This window comes from Patagioenas fasciata, chromosome 12, assembly GCF_037038585.1.
Source record: "Patagioenas fasciata isolate bPatFas1 chromosome 12, bPatFas1.hap1, whole genome shotgun sequence".
In the NCBI taxonomy this organism is placed as follows: Eukaryota; Metazoa; Chordata; class Aves; order Columbiformes; family Columbidae; genus Patagioenas; species Patagioenas fasciata.
The window spans coordinates 23,460,614-23,474,274 of NC_092531.1; the positions used below are offsets into that span (position 1 = coordinate 23,460,614).

At 46.0% G+C, this 13,661-nt stretch overlaps 1 protein-coding gene and 1 long non-coding RNA gene across 2 annotated transcripts in view; both read right to left on the reverse strand.

The window, feature by feature from the left end:
* The window catches only part of PDE8A (phosphodiesterase 8A), a 134,450-nt gene extending 122,131 nt beyond the window's left edge, over nt 1-12,319 (reverse strand). The window contains exon 1 of the mRNA XM_065847379.2: nt 12,139-12,319. Within this exon, the coding sequence (XP_065703451.1) occupies nt 12,139-12,141 (3 nt within the window). The 5' untranslated portion in view covers nt 12,142-12,319. The remainder of the gene's footprint in view (nt 1-12,138) is intronic.
* Nucleotides 6,568-9,001, reverse strand: LOC139828965 (uncharacterized). Its single transcript, XR_011741127.1, has 2 exons — nt 8,293-9,001; nt 6,568-6,811 (listed from the first exon to the last, which is right to left on the reverse strand). It is a non-coding gene; the product is annotated as an uncharacterized lncRNA (long non-coding RNA).
* Nucleotides 12,320-13,661: the final 1,342 nt, after the last annotated feature.

A 13,661-nucleotide genomic window follows, 5' to 3' on the forward strand; every position in this document is an offset into this window, starting at 1 on the left:
AATAATGGCCGAAGCACAGCTCTGAAAGCCTGGCAGGCTGTCTGGCTTGCTGCTGTTGCATAATTGTGATTGCAGACCACAGTCTGTACCATTTGGAAATCAGGACCTTCAAGACAGTCTAAGTCAGCAACTTATTCAACCAAAGACATTCGAGTCTAAAGCTCAAATACTTCATGTATGCACAAGCTTCATTGTCATAACTGGTGTCAAAACTGACTTTGCAGCTGTAGTTTACACATCACACTCACTGCTGCTCAGTGATCAGCAGGATAGATGCACCATTTGTGGGAGAAAAATGTACCCCCCTTTCTCCACTGGACCTCCTTTACACTTCGATTACCTTGTTTGCTCTCCCACAATGTGGAAGTCTCTTTCCTAGCCCCATCCTATCCTAAAGATTTGTTTCTCTTTCTCCATTTCTTAGTCTCTCCTGCTTCTTCCTGCCTTTGCCTCAGATCTTTTTGTTTCCTCCTCTAAGCACCCCTTTTGTCATCTGCTTTCTCTTGCCATTTCCCTCATCAGATCAAAATCCTCCGCCCAGCCCAAAAGCAATGATTGCCTCTATGATCTCCCAAAACGTCGGTCAGTCCCCTAAAATCTCCCACAAAAGCCCCCTGTTTGTTCTGCTTTCACAATTGTTCATCCATCCCACGCTTCTCAAGCATCCTCCAGCACTGGCCTTCTCCACTTTGCTTTTCGTAGGCTCTCCCCAAACCACCCAAGAGCAGCACCTCCCTGTGCAGCAGATGCAGGGTGAGGGTGACCACATCTCTGGCACCAGCCAAAAATCTGTGGGGAAGGGAGGAACAAAGCCCCACCATCCCCACCCACTCCCCTATAATTACCCTGTGCTTCACAAGCAGGAGTATCTATGGAGATACACAGTGCCATGCAGCCAGCTGTGACCATAGAGAATTAGCCGTTCCCCTCTCGGAGAGTTTTCCCTTCTCTCTTCCTATGTATTTTTAAGCTAACTTCTATTCATTTAGCGTGCAACCCTTTTGCTTTGTGATTTACTAAATCAGAAATGAGAACTGGTCCTTCTGGACCCCGCTTAGGTGGAGTGGTATAGCCACTTCTTACACCCTACAGGCCTTGCTGCCTGTTGTCCCTCTGCTTCCCAAGAGCATTGGATCCCCCCTCTCAGCTAGCCAGCCTCAGGACTCTTCACACTCATAAACTGGTTCCTGATGCCATAACACTCTATATCACATTGTGGCATGCTGGGATCCGGTAAGAGAAAGCAGATCAGTAAAAGAGACACGTAACTTGGCTTCTCCATCAGTAGATCAGTTTTCTTTGGTCATGAGAGCTAGAAGGACAAGCTCTTAATCTTTGTCAGCCTATCCTAGCGGCTACATTTTTAGTCCAGGCTAATGAGGGAAGACTCGCTCAAGACAGGCTTTCAAATCCACGCATTTCCTCCCTCTGGCTCTCTCCCCATGTCCCCTCTCCCAGGTCCTCACTGCCCCCTGCCCAGCAGCCGCTCTCTGACTTGCTCCCAGTTGACCAGCAGTGCTAGTGGCCAGTAGCCTTCCTTCCTGGGCCAGCAACCTCAACCCTTCCCAGAGACAGACGGTGTAAGAGTGGGAAAGAACAGCAAAACAGAGACAGAAACCCACCCCTGCAGTGTGGCAGCAGCAGGAGCTGAAAAACTCTCTGAAATGACTCTTTAAGACAGGCTGTACACCTGCAAGGCAGACTGCTCTCATGGCTGCTGAATTTATTATTTAAGGAACAGATCCATCATCTGTGGTCGTACCGAGCAGTAATTTATCATATATTCACAATAGCAAAAAATCCCATGTACTGGCTGTGAGATTTATGTTGCTATATCACTCTACCATCTGAAAAATTCATCCTACAAACATGTCTGAACGTAAGACAGGGAACTGGATCTCATCTGAATACTTAACAACTGCTAGCTGTATTCTCAAGTACTTTTCCTTTCTTTGGGCCAAACCAATACCTTGAAATACACTCAGTCATATCCAACTATGTACAATCCTTCCTGATGTTAGGTATATCTGTGGAGCAAGGCAGTATCCTTACGTATGCAAGAAGCTGGACCCTTAGTTAACCAAGATAAGCCTACCCTACCATCGAGCTGAGAACCCAATTTATTACTCTCTCCAAATGTACCCCTTTTTCCAAGAATGCTTCACATCCATTGCTTACATCGCAGTCGGGCTCTGTGAGTAATGTTTCATTCATGATTCACACTTATTTTTCCAAGGGTATTCTTGTTTCTATAAGCTCCCATCAGGGAGGCAGCGTTCCCTGGCACTCGCCTGCGTGCAGCTCTGGGTGCAGACAGCTGTGAGGAGGAACGTACAGGAACCCGACCCCTGCGGTGCCGCGGCACAGCGCTCGTGCACCACGGCTCTTGTAAGCTCCGTTTCACAGCTGTCTGCACGTGCAGCTGAGCAGCAGGAAAAGCAACACCGCAAAAATTGCTGGAGGAGATGACAACGTGGAGGGGAGATAAGGAGAAACCACACTGAGGGCAGGTGGAGAAAACAGAACATGTAAGTTTTCTGGGGATAGCTATGGAAAAAAACCTCTCAGGATGTGTCAGGGAGATTAATCTTCAGCGCTTTTGAGAAGGGGAAGGCAGCGCTTGCAGCCTCACTCACCACAGCCCTAACAAACACAAATCTTACCCACATGGGCACCATCCTTCCCAACACACTCAACGGGGCCGGCTGTAGCGCGGCTATCACGGAAGGATCTGTCACATGAAGCAGAACAGCACTTGGCAGTGTCTGTGAATTACGGTTACAGCCACAGCTGGGTGCTGCAGGGGCTGACAGGCTCTGTGACACCGTCACAATAGCAAGCACTAAAAACAAAATCCACCAAAACAGTTTTAGAACATGTCCCTTGAACTTCCAAACAGACAGGGTGAGGGGTGATCGGATGAACTGGGGGAAGCTGATCTCATGGTTTACATCCACCTCGGCGAGACTTGTTGGATCTGCACTTACTGTGCTCAAGTGAGTAGGTTCCTCCTGCTTCATCCAGAGGGACTTTAACCTCCTCTCACTTGAAATAAGCTGTGATGCCACCTCTTAGTCTTCCTGATATATTCCTCCAGGGCACAGTTCTCTACTTCCTATCCCTTTGCAGAAAGGCTTTGCAATTCGCAGGTAACCAGGAGCAATACCCTCCTTCCCTTATCTCTCGCATGCCCCAGGTGCTAAACGCACCTTTCCCCACAGCCCAAATCTGGTTTACACTTCTGGTTTCCAGGAGCTTCAAAGAAAACCAGTGCCCACATTAGCTTTACAAAGAATTAAAACCAAGTCAGAACGATCACTCCTAAATTCATTAACATGACAATTAGACCAATCTGGACAAAACCGCAGATTTGTTTGTCTCCTTGCACTCTTAAAAGTCCATTAGGCAAGTGTTGGAGTGTTTGAGCAGGTCAGGATCATCCCATGCACTTTACATGTCTTCAGATCCCCACACAGACTGCTCCCCTCTTACTCAGCCAGCATAAATGCCTAAAAATCACATCTTTCTTTTGATGGTCTTGGGCACCAAAAGAAATAGCCATTTAAAAAAATATATATATAAAAAAAGCTCCAAGTCCTGAGGACTTCAAAATCTGGTTTAAAGTGTCTATCCTTTTAAAAGGAAGCTAAATTAGTAACTGTCCATTTCACAGATTCACATGGGAAAAGCCCTGTGGGCTTTTGAGACAGGGTAGAGCGATTAGAAAAAAGAATGGATATCTGCTATGTAAGGCTCTGCAACGCTTGAATAACCTCACTACACAAGCTTTTTCCAAACACGGCCACGCTTGTTTTCAGCAGGAACAGCAAATCCCGACAAAATCGGTTTTCCACTGGGAAGATATACAGATATTCAAGAAGAATACCACAGGAGAGACCGGTGGAAATGCAGCTTCCCCACAGCAGGCTGAGCAGGAGTGCTGCGCAGAGGCAGGCGGCGATCCCAGCTGTGCGGTACCAGGTACTCCGCTGTTCCTGGTTACCCTTTGTGGTTAAATGGGGTGGTTGGTAGTCCCCATCTTACTTGCTCACTTTTCACTCGCTGCCCTGACCAGCCCATACATCACGCACAGGTGGGCAAACTTTGCTTAAGCCCCCTCCCCAGCTCACTCCCCCCACTCAAGGGGAATTTCTAGGGAGTTCTGGGAGAGGGACATGAGGAAACGCTTCCCTTCTCTTGCAGGTTTCTCCCCAAAATAGCAGCAGATTACCCTAAACTCGTAGTTGCTACTGATCAAGCAAGGCACCGTTCAGCCCTCTATGAAACACCCCAGACAGAAGGAGAGAGGAGAGATAGAACAGGCCTCTTACACTGGCAATTAATTCAGTGTCTGGTAGAAGTCCAGTTTTCCCCCTACCTTGGATCAGCAGCAATGAGAGGATGCAGGACCAGGCTCCATTCCCAAACAGCGTTTCACTTCTGATTTTCAAACCACTTGAGCATTTACCAAAAAAAAAAGCTGGAGGCATCTCACAGCTGCATCCATGCACCCAGCTGCAAGGTATTTCACTGATTGTGGAACAGGTGATCAAAAGAAAAACAAATTAGAGAAGAAGAAAGCAATATAGCAAATTCCATCCCTCACAGCATTTCTCTACAAGTTTTTCTTAATATCATATGCTAAACAACAGGAAAAATTTACTACACAAGGGCTGTTTGGAAGCGCTGTGCTTGGGGAGAGACTGTAGGTGTGCATGTTAAGTATAACACATCAGCTTCTTTCACGCGGACACTGTTTTTACGAAACAAACCAGAGAAATGCAAACTTCTCCCAACCGGCAGCACAAATTGTTGCACATTCAAGAATGGAAAAAAGGCAGGAACCTATAGCGATCGTTAGAGATATCCATCACTGTACGAATTACCTGCACCATTAGACGCTCAGATAGAAATCACTGACACGCAGCTTTAGATAAGAGAGAGCAGATCCCTTGCTTGCTTGTGCTTTGTCAAACGCTCTTGTTTATTCCTTTGCTGTGTTGGCTGTTCCTTAACAGTGTGGAAGAGAGAAATGAAATATCACCAAAAGGTGACTCTCTGGGACACAAAGGACCCTGTAAAGCATCCAGGGCTGTTGGGGCACCCCAGGCAGTGCTGTCTGCACGATGGCGTCACCTCACTGCAGCCCTTAATAGCTTCTTGATTCAAGCATCACTCATAGGCTTTTAGGGATGGTCAAACAGAAGGACGCATTTTTTCACCACAAGATCATTTTCCAAGAAAACCCAGGCTTTTTTATACCTGCTGACATTTTTTCTGCGATGCAGTGAGGTTGGTACCTAGAATCCCTCTTAAAGGTCTCCTTCATGGTCACAACATGGCATTTAGGCAAACTGAGATCATTTAAAATCAGATTTGGTTCCTTTATGTGGCTGTTTACTGTAGTTTCCATTAGTACAGAGAATTCCATTAGACCAGCCACCTTCACTTTTGCTCGCTGTCTTCTTCAGCTTCTTGTACGTTACCACGATGCTGCAACACTCATCTTAACACAGCAGTTGGCACATTTTTAAAAGCTTCTTCTTAGTCCCAGACATTTTGCCCATTAGAGGAAGAGATGGACGTGCTAAATGTCCCCGAACTGTTTAGGACAACCTGCTAGCGCTACAGTCTTGGAAATGATACCTTAGTGTCCCTGCAGATGCTAATGCAGTTTAGCTATTTCTGAACACACCACGCCATCCCAAAGCATGCTGAGTATCTCCTCGCCTCATGTCTTACAAGTATTAGGTGATTTATCACAAGTAAAGTGAGTGCTTCCCCACATGTACCTAACTATTGGCCTGTATGAAGAATATATAAACACCCAATGATGAAGGCTACCAGTTTTTTCCCTTTCTAAGACTTCTACTTTTATCCTATTTAAAGCTTTTCTCACCATTTTGTCACACGACAACATCTTTTATTGTCTTAATACAGTGACCTATTGATAACATCAACACGTTAAGAATGACAATTACACTTTCCCATCTGACACTGCTATGGATCCCACATTTATCCCAGCACAGCATTTTGGGTTAGGTCCTTGTATTCACCCAAGACTTTGCTGACAGCACCCGGGCTCCCCAGAGGCTCCAGATACAAAGAATATTGACCTTGTGCTCCTTTCCAATTGGATTTTCTGAACTTGCTGTGGCTGCTCCCACACAATGAACTTAAAGAACTGCAGCAGAGATGAAGACTGTGAAAAATCACAGGAGAAAGGAAATTAAGCAGGGACCTTGCTAGACAGAGATCGAAACGGAAAAAAATTGTTTGTAGTACTGTAGATTTCAGACAAAACCTAAATATCCAGACCAGCTTCCTGCCAGAGTATAAACTGCATGTTCTTTGGCCATTTTCTCATCAGTTTAAACCCAGCATCGTATTTGTTACAATGACAGCGTATTTACTAACGGAAGCGCCCGGGCAGATATTTTGGGAAGAGAAAGAGAAACAGAATTTCTCAGACTAAATTCACATCGCACAAGGAGTTGTTTCAATACAGTCGTGCCCGCTACGTTACCGAAATAAATCTGAGTTAGCTCCCGTATTGCAACCTTCGTATTAATGATTTATTTTATTTTTTTACCTTTTTTTTTTTTTTAAGGCCGGAATTACCCAGCGCATCCTCCACTTCAGGAGAATGTGAACTTGTGATAAAAAGTCTACTTTTGTTGCTCTGCCAAGCGCTAGGCCCAGAACTTGGGAGGATTAACAGCAGGAATGGGTTGGAGACAACGTGGTTTGCTCGGCCCTGTTTGCAGTCCGGCTCCTTCGCAAGGTACAGCCTGACCTGAGGTGACTGCGCCTGAAAGGAACAATTACAGAGCTCAGCAGAGGAAAAGAACAAAAAGCAAAACAAAAACAGACAGGCAGGAGCCGTAAAACTAAAATAATTTAAAGCGCGCAGCTAAATTACGCGCATTAGAATACACTACATGCAAGCTTTGTTAACTGCTTCAGTGAGAAAACTTCGGAAGGGATTACAGAAACCTCGGGTTTCTTCTAGAACAGTTGCTATACTGCTTTCTTTTATCTCTTGAGCAGCAAATAAAAGTAAACCCTCGTTTATCTAAAGTTATGTGGCCCTATCACAGACACCCTGAAACACATCATAAATATTAATTGATTTATGGTTCTAATTCCTTGCAGATGGGGAAATATAAATGGAGTGACTGACTTGCCCTTGAGTCACCTAGGAAATATTTGTCATTGCCTGGAAGTAAGACTGTAATCTGACCCCCTCCACCACAGTATCTACCTTTTGAAACTCAGTGGTTTCTGGGAGGTTGTGTGTTTCGGATAGTTCATAACAGCCAAGTAAAACTCCGTATTTTTGAAGTACTTCGAACATCACCTACAATTCTGCGATAAGATTTGTCTCTCCTGGAGTCAGCACATGTTGCTCAGCACCAGTGACAAACGGCTTGGTGTCAGCCACAGGCTGGAACTGCCTAACGACCACCTAAAAGGCTTTAAACACGACAACTTTTTGATGCTTACTTAAGAGTGTGCCTCTTTGAAGATCAGTTCATCATGCAAATGCTAGAAATAGTCAAGCAAGGTGGCATTTAGTGTAGCAGGTTTGCCTTTGGAAAGGAACATCTCCCAGCTTTGTTGTGGATGGGAACCACTGCAGAAAAAGGATCTGGTGCACTGGGGAGACGTGCGGTGGGTTTACTCATTATAGGCAGTAACACGACACTTTTGAGGAAGCTCAGAAACCCACAGAGAACTGTACCAGGAAACCATCCTCATCTCTGTCTATTTTCTTAACTCTGCTGCTTTAAACGTCTTCCTAAGCCTTGTTCGAGCACGGAACTATTGGCGTTTTCTGCATGACAGCTGGATTGCTGTTCCAGAAGGACTTTGAGAGCAGCACTTCTGCTTATAGCTCTGTGCAGCCCCATCGCCCGGAGTGATGAGTTGCCAGGACCCAGACAAGGAGCCACTGGAGATGATTGGGGTCCTCTGTGTGACGTCTTTCAAATCTTGATTGCGGGCACAAAAAACACCATCACAACGCAGGCGTCTTGGGACAATCACAGATGTTTGGTGAGTACTGAGCTGTATGAGTTTAAAACTGGGCTTAGCTAGGCAGGATGGACCCTGGTAAAAAGCTTGTAAGTCTACTCTGTGTAAACACCCGGTGTTTTAGGGGAACGTGTTAGAACATGACCATAGCTCCTTGCACTGGTACAACAGGTTACCGACTGTAATCCTCGAAGGCAACACATTCACCTAACCACAAAATTTAACACATTTATAAGAAGATCCAGCGTTACCTACAAAGACAAGACAACGCTGTGCATCATCTGAGGCTGGGAGCCCCGTTTCACCGGCACACGGCTCCCTCCGCGGCAGAGGTCGGCTCATCCTCTCGGATATCCAGGCTGTCTCAGCCCGACAAGCGAGTGCTGTGACCTGATCCAGCCCATCAAACACTGACGTCAAACAGGAGGTGCAAGGCAAAGAGCTTCCATATAAGGGGAGAAAGGGGCCAGGAGAGTTTAGAAGAAAAAGAAGGATCAAAAGGAAAACTTCACCACGCAGTTCAGCTCTCATCAACACAGCCTGCATGGTGCCGCCTTCGGCCCGCTATCCCATAGTATAAGAACAAAGCTAGATCCAAAAAGACAATTAAAAGGAAACCATATTATCTGGATACGCCATCTCTTCTGCAGAGCACTTCTGATTAACCTTTGGAAACCACGATGATTTATCACTGGCGTAGGCTCTGGCAGATGCACTGGCTGCAGGAAAGCATTCAAGCTACATGCAGTAGATGATCACTGTCTGGATATATTATTGTTTTTTTAAATATACCTTGTACCTTAAACAAAAAAGAAAAATCCTATGAGATGATGCTTGAATGCCCATAGCAGTACGCCCCGAGACAGCTCTGTGAACCATGCAATGAAGGAATCACCGCAGTTAGACCAGTTTTAGGGAGTCCATTGGTACATTAATAAGCACAGAGTAGTCTACAAGCTTGGGATCTTTCTGCAGAACACATGAGCTCTTTTTAACTGTAACTAAGTGATGCTTGTCTGAGCAGTGGATTACTGCGGAGCACTTTTTCATTAGCTCACCTCTGGGTTTAACAGGTGGTTGTCACTTGCATGGAAATGAAAACAGAAGATAATGAACTAATTAATTCACTCGGTGTTTAAAAATCCCTCCTTCCTATCCCCCCCTGCCCATGACTCCTAAGCAAACTATGTAGAAAGGGGTCCGACTCCCCCCCATCTCTGACTTGGAGTACACACACAGTGCTCCCTCTTCACGGGGTTATCTTTGATGTAAAGCCACTGCCTGCTGGCTACTGACTCTGCCTAAATCCATTATAGACACCCCTTGTATAATATGCACCTTGCTTTAGCGTGCAAGACATTTGGTTCCCAAAAACACGATAGGATGGCTAGAGTAACCACTAACCAGACATGCTGGAATGCCTGAAAGTGTCCAAGATTAGTCATTTGGCAGCAATCCCAGAGAAATGTAGCTTTACATATCCCTCTCCGGACAGAAAGGTTTAGTGCTTAGGGCTTTCTGGCAGGCCTGGGCCTGACTCTTCCCACACAGGGTGCTGTGCAGCTGAGATTGGCAGTGGCTACGACAGCTAGGGTGGGATGCAGTTGTCACAAACCCGGGGGTCATCCACAGATCTGTTTCAGATCTGTCTCCAGCATATTCTTTTCTCCACCAAAATAAAGAAACCCAAAGCAAAACAAACCCTTTCCTATGCTTGGCCTTGATATTTGTTCGGGTTTTTTCCTGGATAATTCCAGCTCCTGCGTTTGTCAACTGCAAGGAAAACACGGGTGTCACATAGGTATCAATCAGAAATCTGGTGGGTGTTTGTGTATTATACAAGGTTGGAGAAATTTCGTTGTAATTTGAGGGTTACTGAAGAGCAGCGTATGTGCTCATCAGCTATAGAAACCAAGGCAAATGCAAGATGGCATTCAGGTGCTACAGAGCTGGCAGGACTGAGAAGAGCAACGCTTCTTTGGTCACTGAAGCTCAACGCAGGGCTTGCATGGACACATTTTATAAGAGCTGGCACCTGCACCTCGCTGCACCTTTAACAAGGGATCCAGTCGCCTACGCTTAATGTAACTCAAGCTATTTCTTATGGCTTATCCACACCAGGTAAGAGAACGCAGCGCAGAGCCTGTGCCGTTGCTTTGGGCAAGCCAGCCCGTCCAAACCGACAGCCGAGCGCTGCGCAAAACCAGCTCGAGAACAGTTCGCTTGAGCTTAGTGCTGAGCCGAGGCAGAATTAGTCCCGCTGGTTCGGGAGCCGCCACGCTGACCATGAGACCATGGTCTCGCTGCTGTGCGCGCCTCAGCGTTTCTGCTCAGAGCTGCAGAAAATAAACCGGTTAAAACATGCCGAAAGCGGCAGCCGCCTGCGTGTTTTTCACGTATGAAGCTGCGGAACTGGTGCCAAGCACTCCCGCACTCAGGGCTGCACGGATGATATCGCTCCTTCAATGTATGACATTCCAGCGGGGAGAGAAACCAGCACAACCGAGCGGATGAATGGAAAAACAAATTGCTTCAAGTTGATTTAAAGAAGATATTTAGTCATGCATGGGAAGGGAAAAAAGAATAGGTGACCGAAATAGAATGAAGCAATTGGAAACGGCTGATGTTTGATGAAAAGACAGATATTTTCTAGGGTGAGAAATTTAAAAGCCTCGAGTATTTTGAAAGGGCAAATTATGTGTGACTTTTTAATCCCTCAGATGATGCCAGGTTATCCAGAATCCACTCCAGAAAGGTTTCTGAAACAGTTTATTCTAGAACTAAGCCAAAACCTTCAGCCAACCCTGGAAACTCTTATTTCGAGTCAGACTAACATTTTGTGAGCTCATGTCAGTGTTGGAAAATTGCTCCGGCTGAAAGCATGAGGGAATAGATTTGCAAAGGAACCCTGGAGTTTTAGCCTGTTTTTATGATTTGCAATAAGAAAAAGCAGAAAAGGAAACTAAAATCCTTGATAGAACGAAAACAAAAAGAACCAGAAAGGCTGAGTTGCATTTTCTGACAGGGCCATTACTGTGTTTCCATTTCACACGAGTGGACAAGTTTAAGTTGTACTGGAAGCAGGAGTAGGGGTTTCCATTACATGAGCTCTACACTTGGTTCCTCAGTATTGCCCACAGCACCTCGTGGCTACAAACGTCACAAAACCCATTGCATTGCTCCAGTCGGTGTCCAAATCGCACCCATTACCATTAAAAATCAGCCCAGTCGACCCCAACCGGCAGGAATTCAGGTGCCAAATCCCACAGGGCACACGGGTGGCACCGTCAAGGCGCCAACAAATGACTTCCCAAAGCGACCTTTTCTTTTAGGCTTTGTGTAGGCTTTTGGGCACATCCAAGTCTGAGGCATCCTAGTCATTCATGTTACTACTTTGCATAACAAGTAGTGATGTTTTGCTTCCATGAGTATCCCCATCTTTTTAAGTCCCAAGGAAGAAGTGTGCTGTAACGAGCAAATATTAAGTGAGAAGCTCTTGGCTACATAAAGCCATATGGAAGAAGAAAAGAGGAGCTATGTGAAATCCGTGACATCTGGGAAACGCTTTGTATGTGAACTCCACTGACAGAACGCATTGCCAGGCCGGGAGAAAGGACATAGATGTCCCAAACAGAAGCCTGAGAAAACAGAAATTCAGTAAGTATTAAGTTAACCCATAAAATACCTTATGTGAGGGACCAGATCTGTTTGGAAATTCAAGCCAAAATTCAAACCAGAAATGTATAGCATATTGAAAAATGCTATATATATAATGCTACGAGATCCCTTCCAACCTCAGCTGTTCTATGATCCTGTGAAACGTTTTACTTTGGTGTTTTCTAAATGAAACGGTTTGGGTTCGATCCTTTTCTCTTGCAAAATGAAAAGGGACAAAACCAAACAGCATAAAAAGCAACAACATGCATTCTGTTTGGGACTGAATAAAAACGTTTTGCAAAATTTCAGCATTTTCCTCCTAAACCCCCTCAGTTTTCTCCAAAGGAACCTCTGCTTTTAGTTTCATTAGACCTCTGTTTATTTTTCATACAGGGGAGCTGGGGAGGGGGGGAAGGATATCAGAGAGCAAACCAAAAAACTCACCATTCATGCAGCTCTGCTCCCAACCCCTATTTTCTTATTCGCAGGTGAAAAACTGCACAGATGATAAACCCTTTCAGATGTACCCGTTTCTTCGGGGCCGAAAGTGCAGAGCAGGCATCTCTGCAGCCAACAATAACAAACACTAACGCCAACCTTGTGCGTTTCCATGGCCGTGGTGCCCCAGAGACCTCCTCTTCCATCCACACACTCCTCCCCTCCAAAGCCACCTCGTCCCCACCTCTCCGCGGCCGGGGAAGGAGGGACAGTCCACATACACCCATTTCCCAATAGATTTTGTTCCAAAGGAGGAGGAGGATTAAAAAAAAAAGAGGTGTTTCTGCTCTTTCATTCTTTCCCCAGGTCTATTTACCCATCCCACGTGGTTACTGGTGGAAGAGAAACTGTTTGGTTAGAGAGCGATGAGAAGTAGCACAGGGAGCACTGTTGCACAACCAGCAGCTATGAGGATCAAGCCGGTGTCCCTGGGGCTGTACAAGAAAACAGAGCAATATTTTCCTACAAAAACACTCGCAGTTAATCTCTGCGCTTGGGCTGGCGTTGGAGAACACGGCACCGGCAGATCACCCACACCAGAGACTGGCTCAGGTTGGGTTAACAACGGTTTCAGGTGACCATGTGCTCACGGCCAGCACCGCGAAAGGTGCTGCAGAGGTTGGTGGGACTGACAGGAGGTCAGAGGGGCACCCCAAAGGGAAACAGGGTCTGAGTGCCTGCGGGCTTGGTGGCAGCACCGTGAGCATCCTCTGCACACCGTGTGCCGTCTATATCCAGGGGTGTTCACCTGGCCCTGATTGTCCCTGGGACCCCCGTGGTGTGACCCCACAATGCACAGCAGAGCCGCTCCTCTATAAAACAGCTTTTGCCAAGGTAGGCAAAGCTCAGGAGATCTGTTTTAATACTAAGTGTCTTGGAGTTATCAGCTAAACAGCTGGCTCCTCATAGTATTCCAGTCTCTGATAAAGCCGGGCAAAATGTTTCCATCCAGCAAGCTTTTCCTGAAGAAAAATTATTATTATTATTGTTTTTATTACTCTTATTAAGAAAATGCCCATCCTGTCAATTAAAGAAAGTACATTTCAAAATCCCAAACTCATTTTTGTTAGTTTGCTTTGTTGCGGGTTTAAATTGCCTTCATCATCCCACCCTCCTCACCTTCCCTTTACTGCTGCCAGGAACAAAAAGGAAAAGCAAGTGTGCAGAGGGGGCTACAGAGCCCACAAAGTCACCTTCTGTACCCAAAACAAGCTGTTCGTAGCACTCCAGCATGTTAATGTGCTACGAGGGAGAAGCTGTTTTGCTGGCATTTGCTGCCAAAGGTCCTGGTTGCAGTCATGTAGGAATTAGCCCGCTCAACCCTGAGGCTACGATCACCAGTTTCCTTCTGGCCCATCTAGTGGACAAAGAAAAGGAAGCCAGGGTCTGGCTGTGTGTCCTGAGAAGTATCTGGAGAAGTGTTCTCAATTGACTACGTGGTCAACTCAAGGGAAAACATCAGCCCCCCA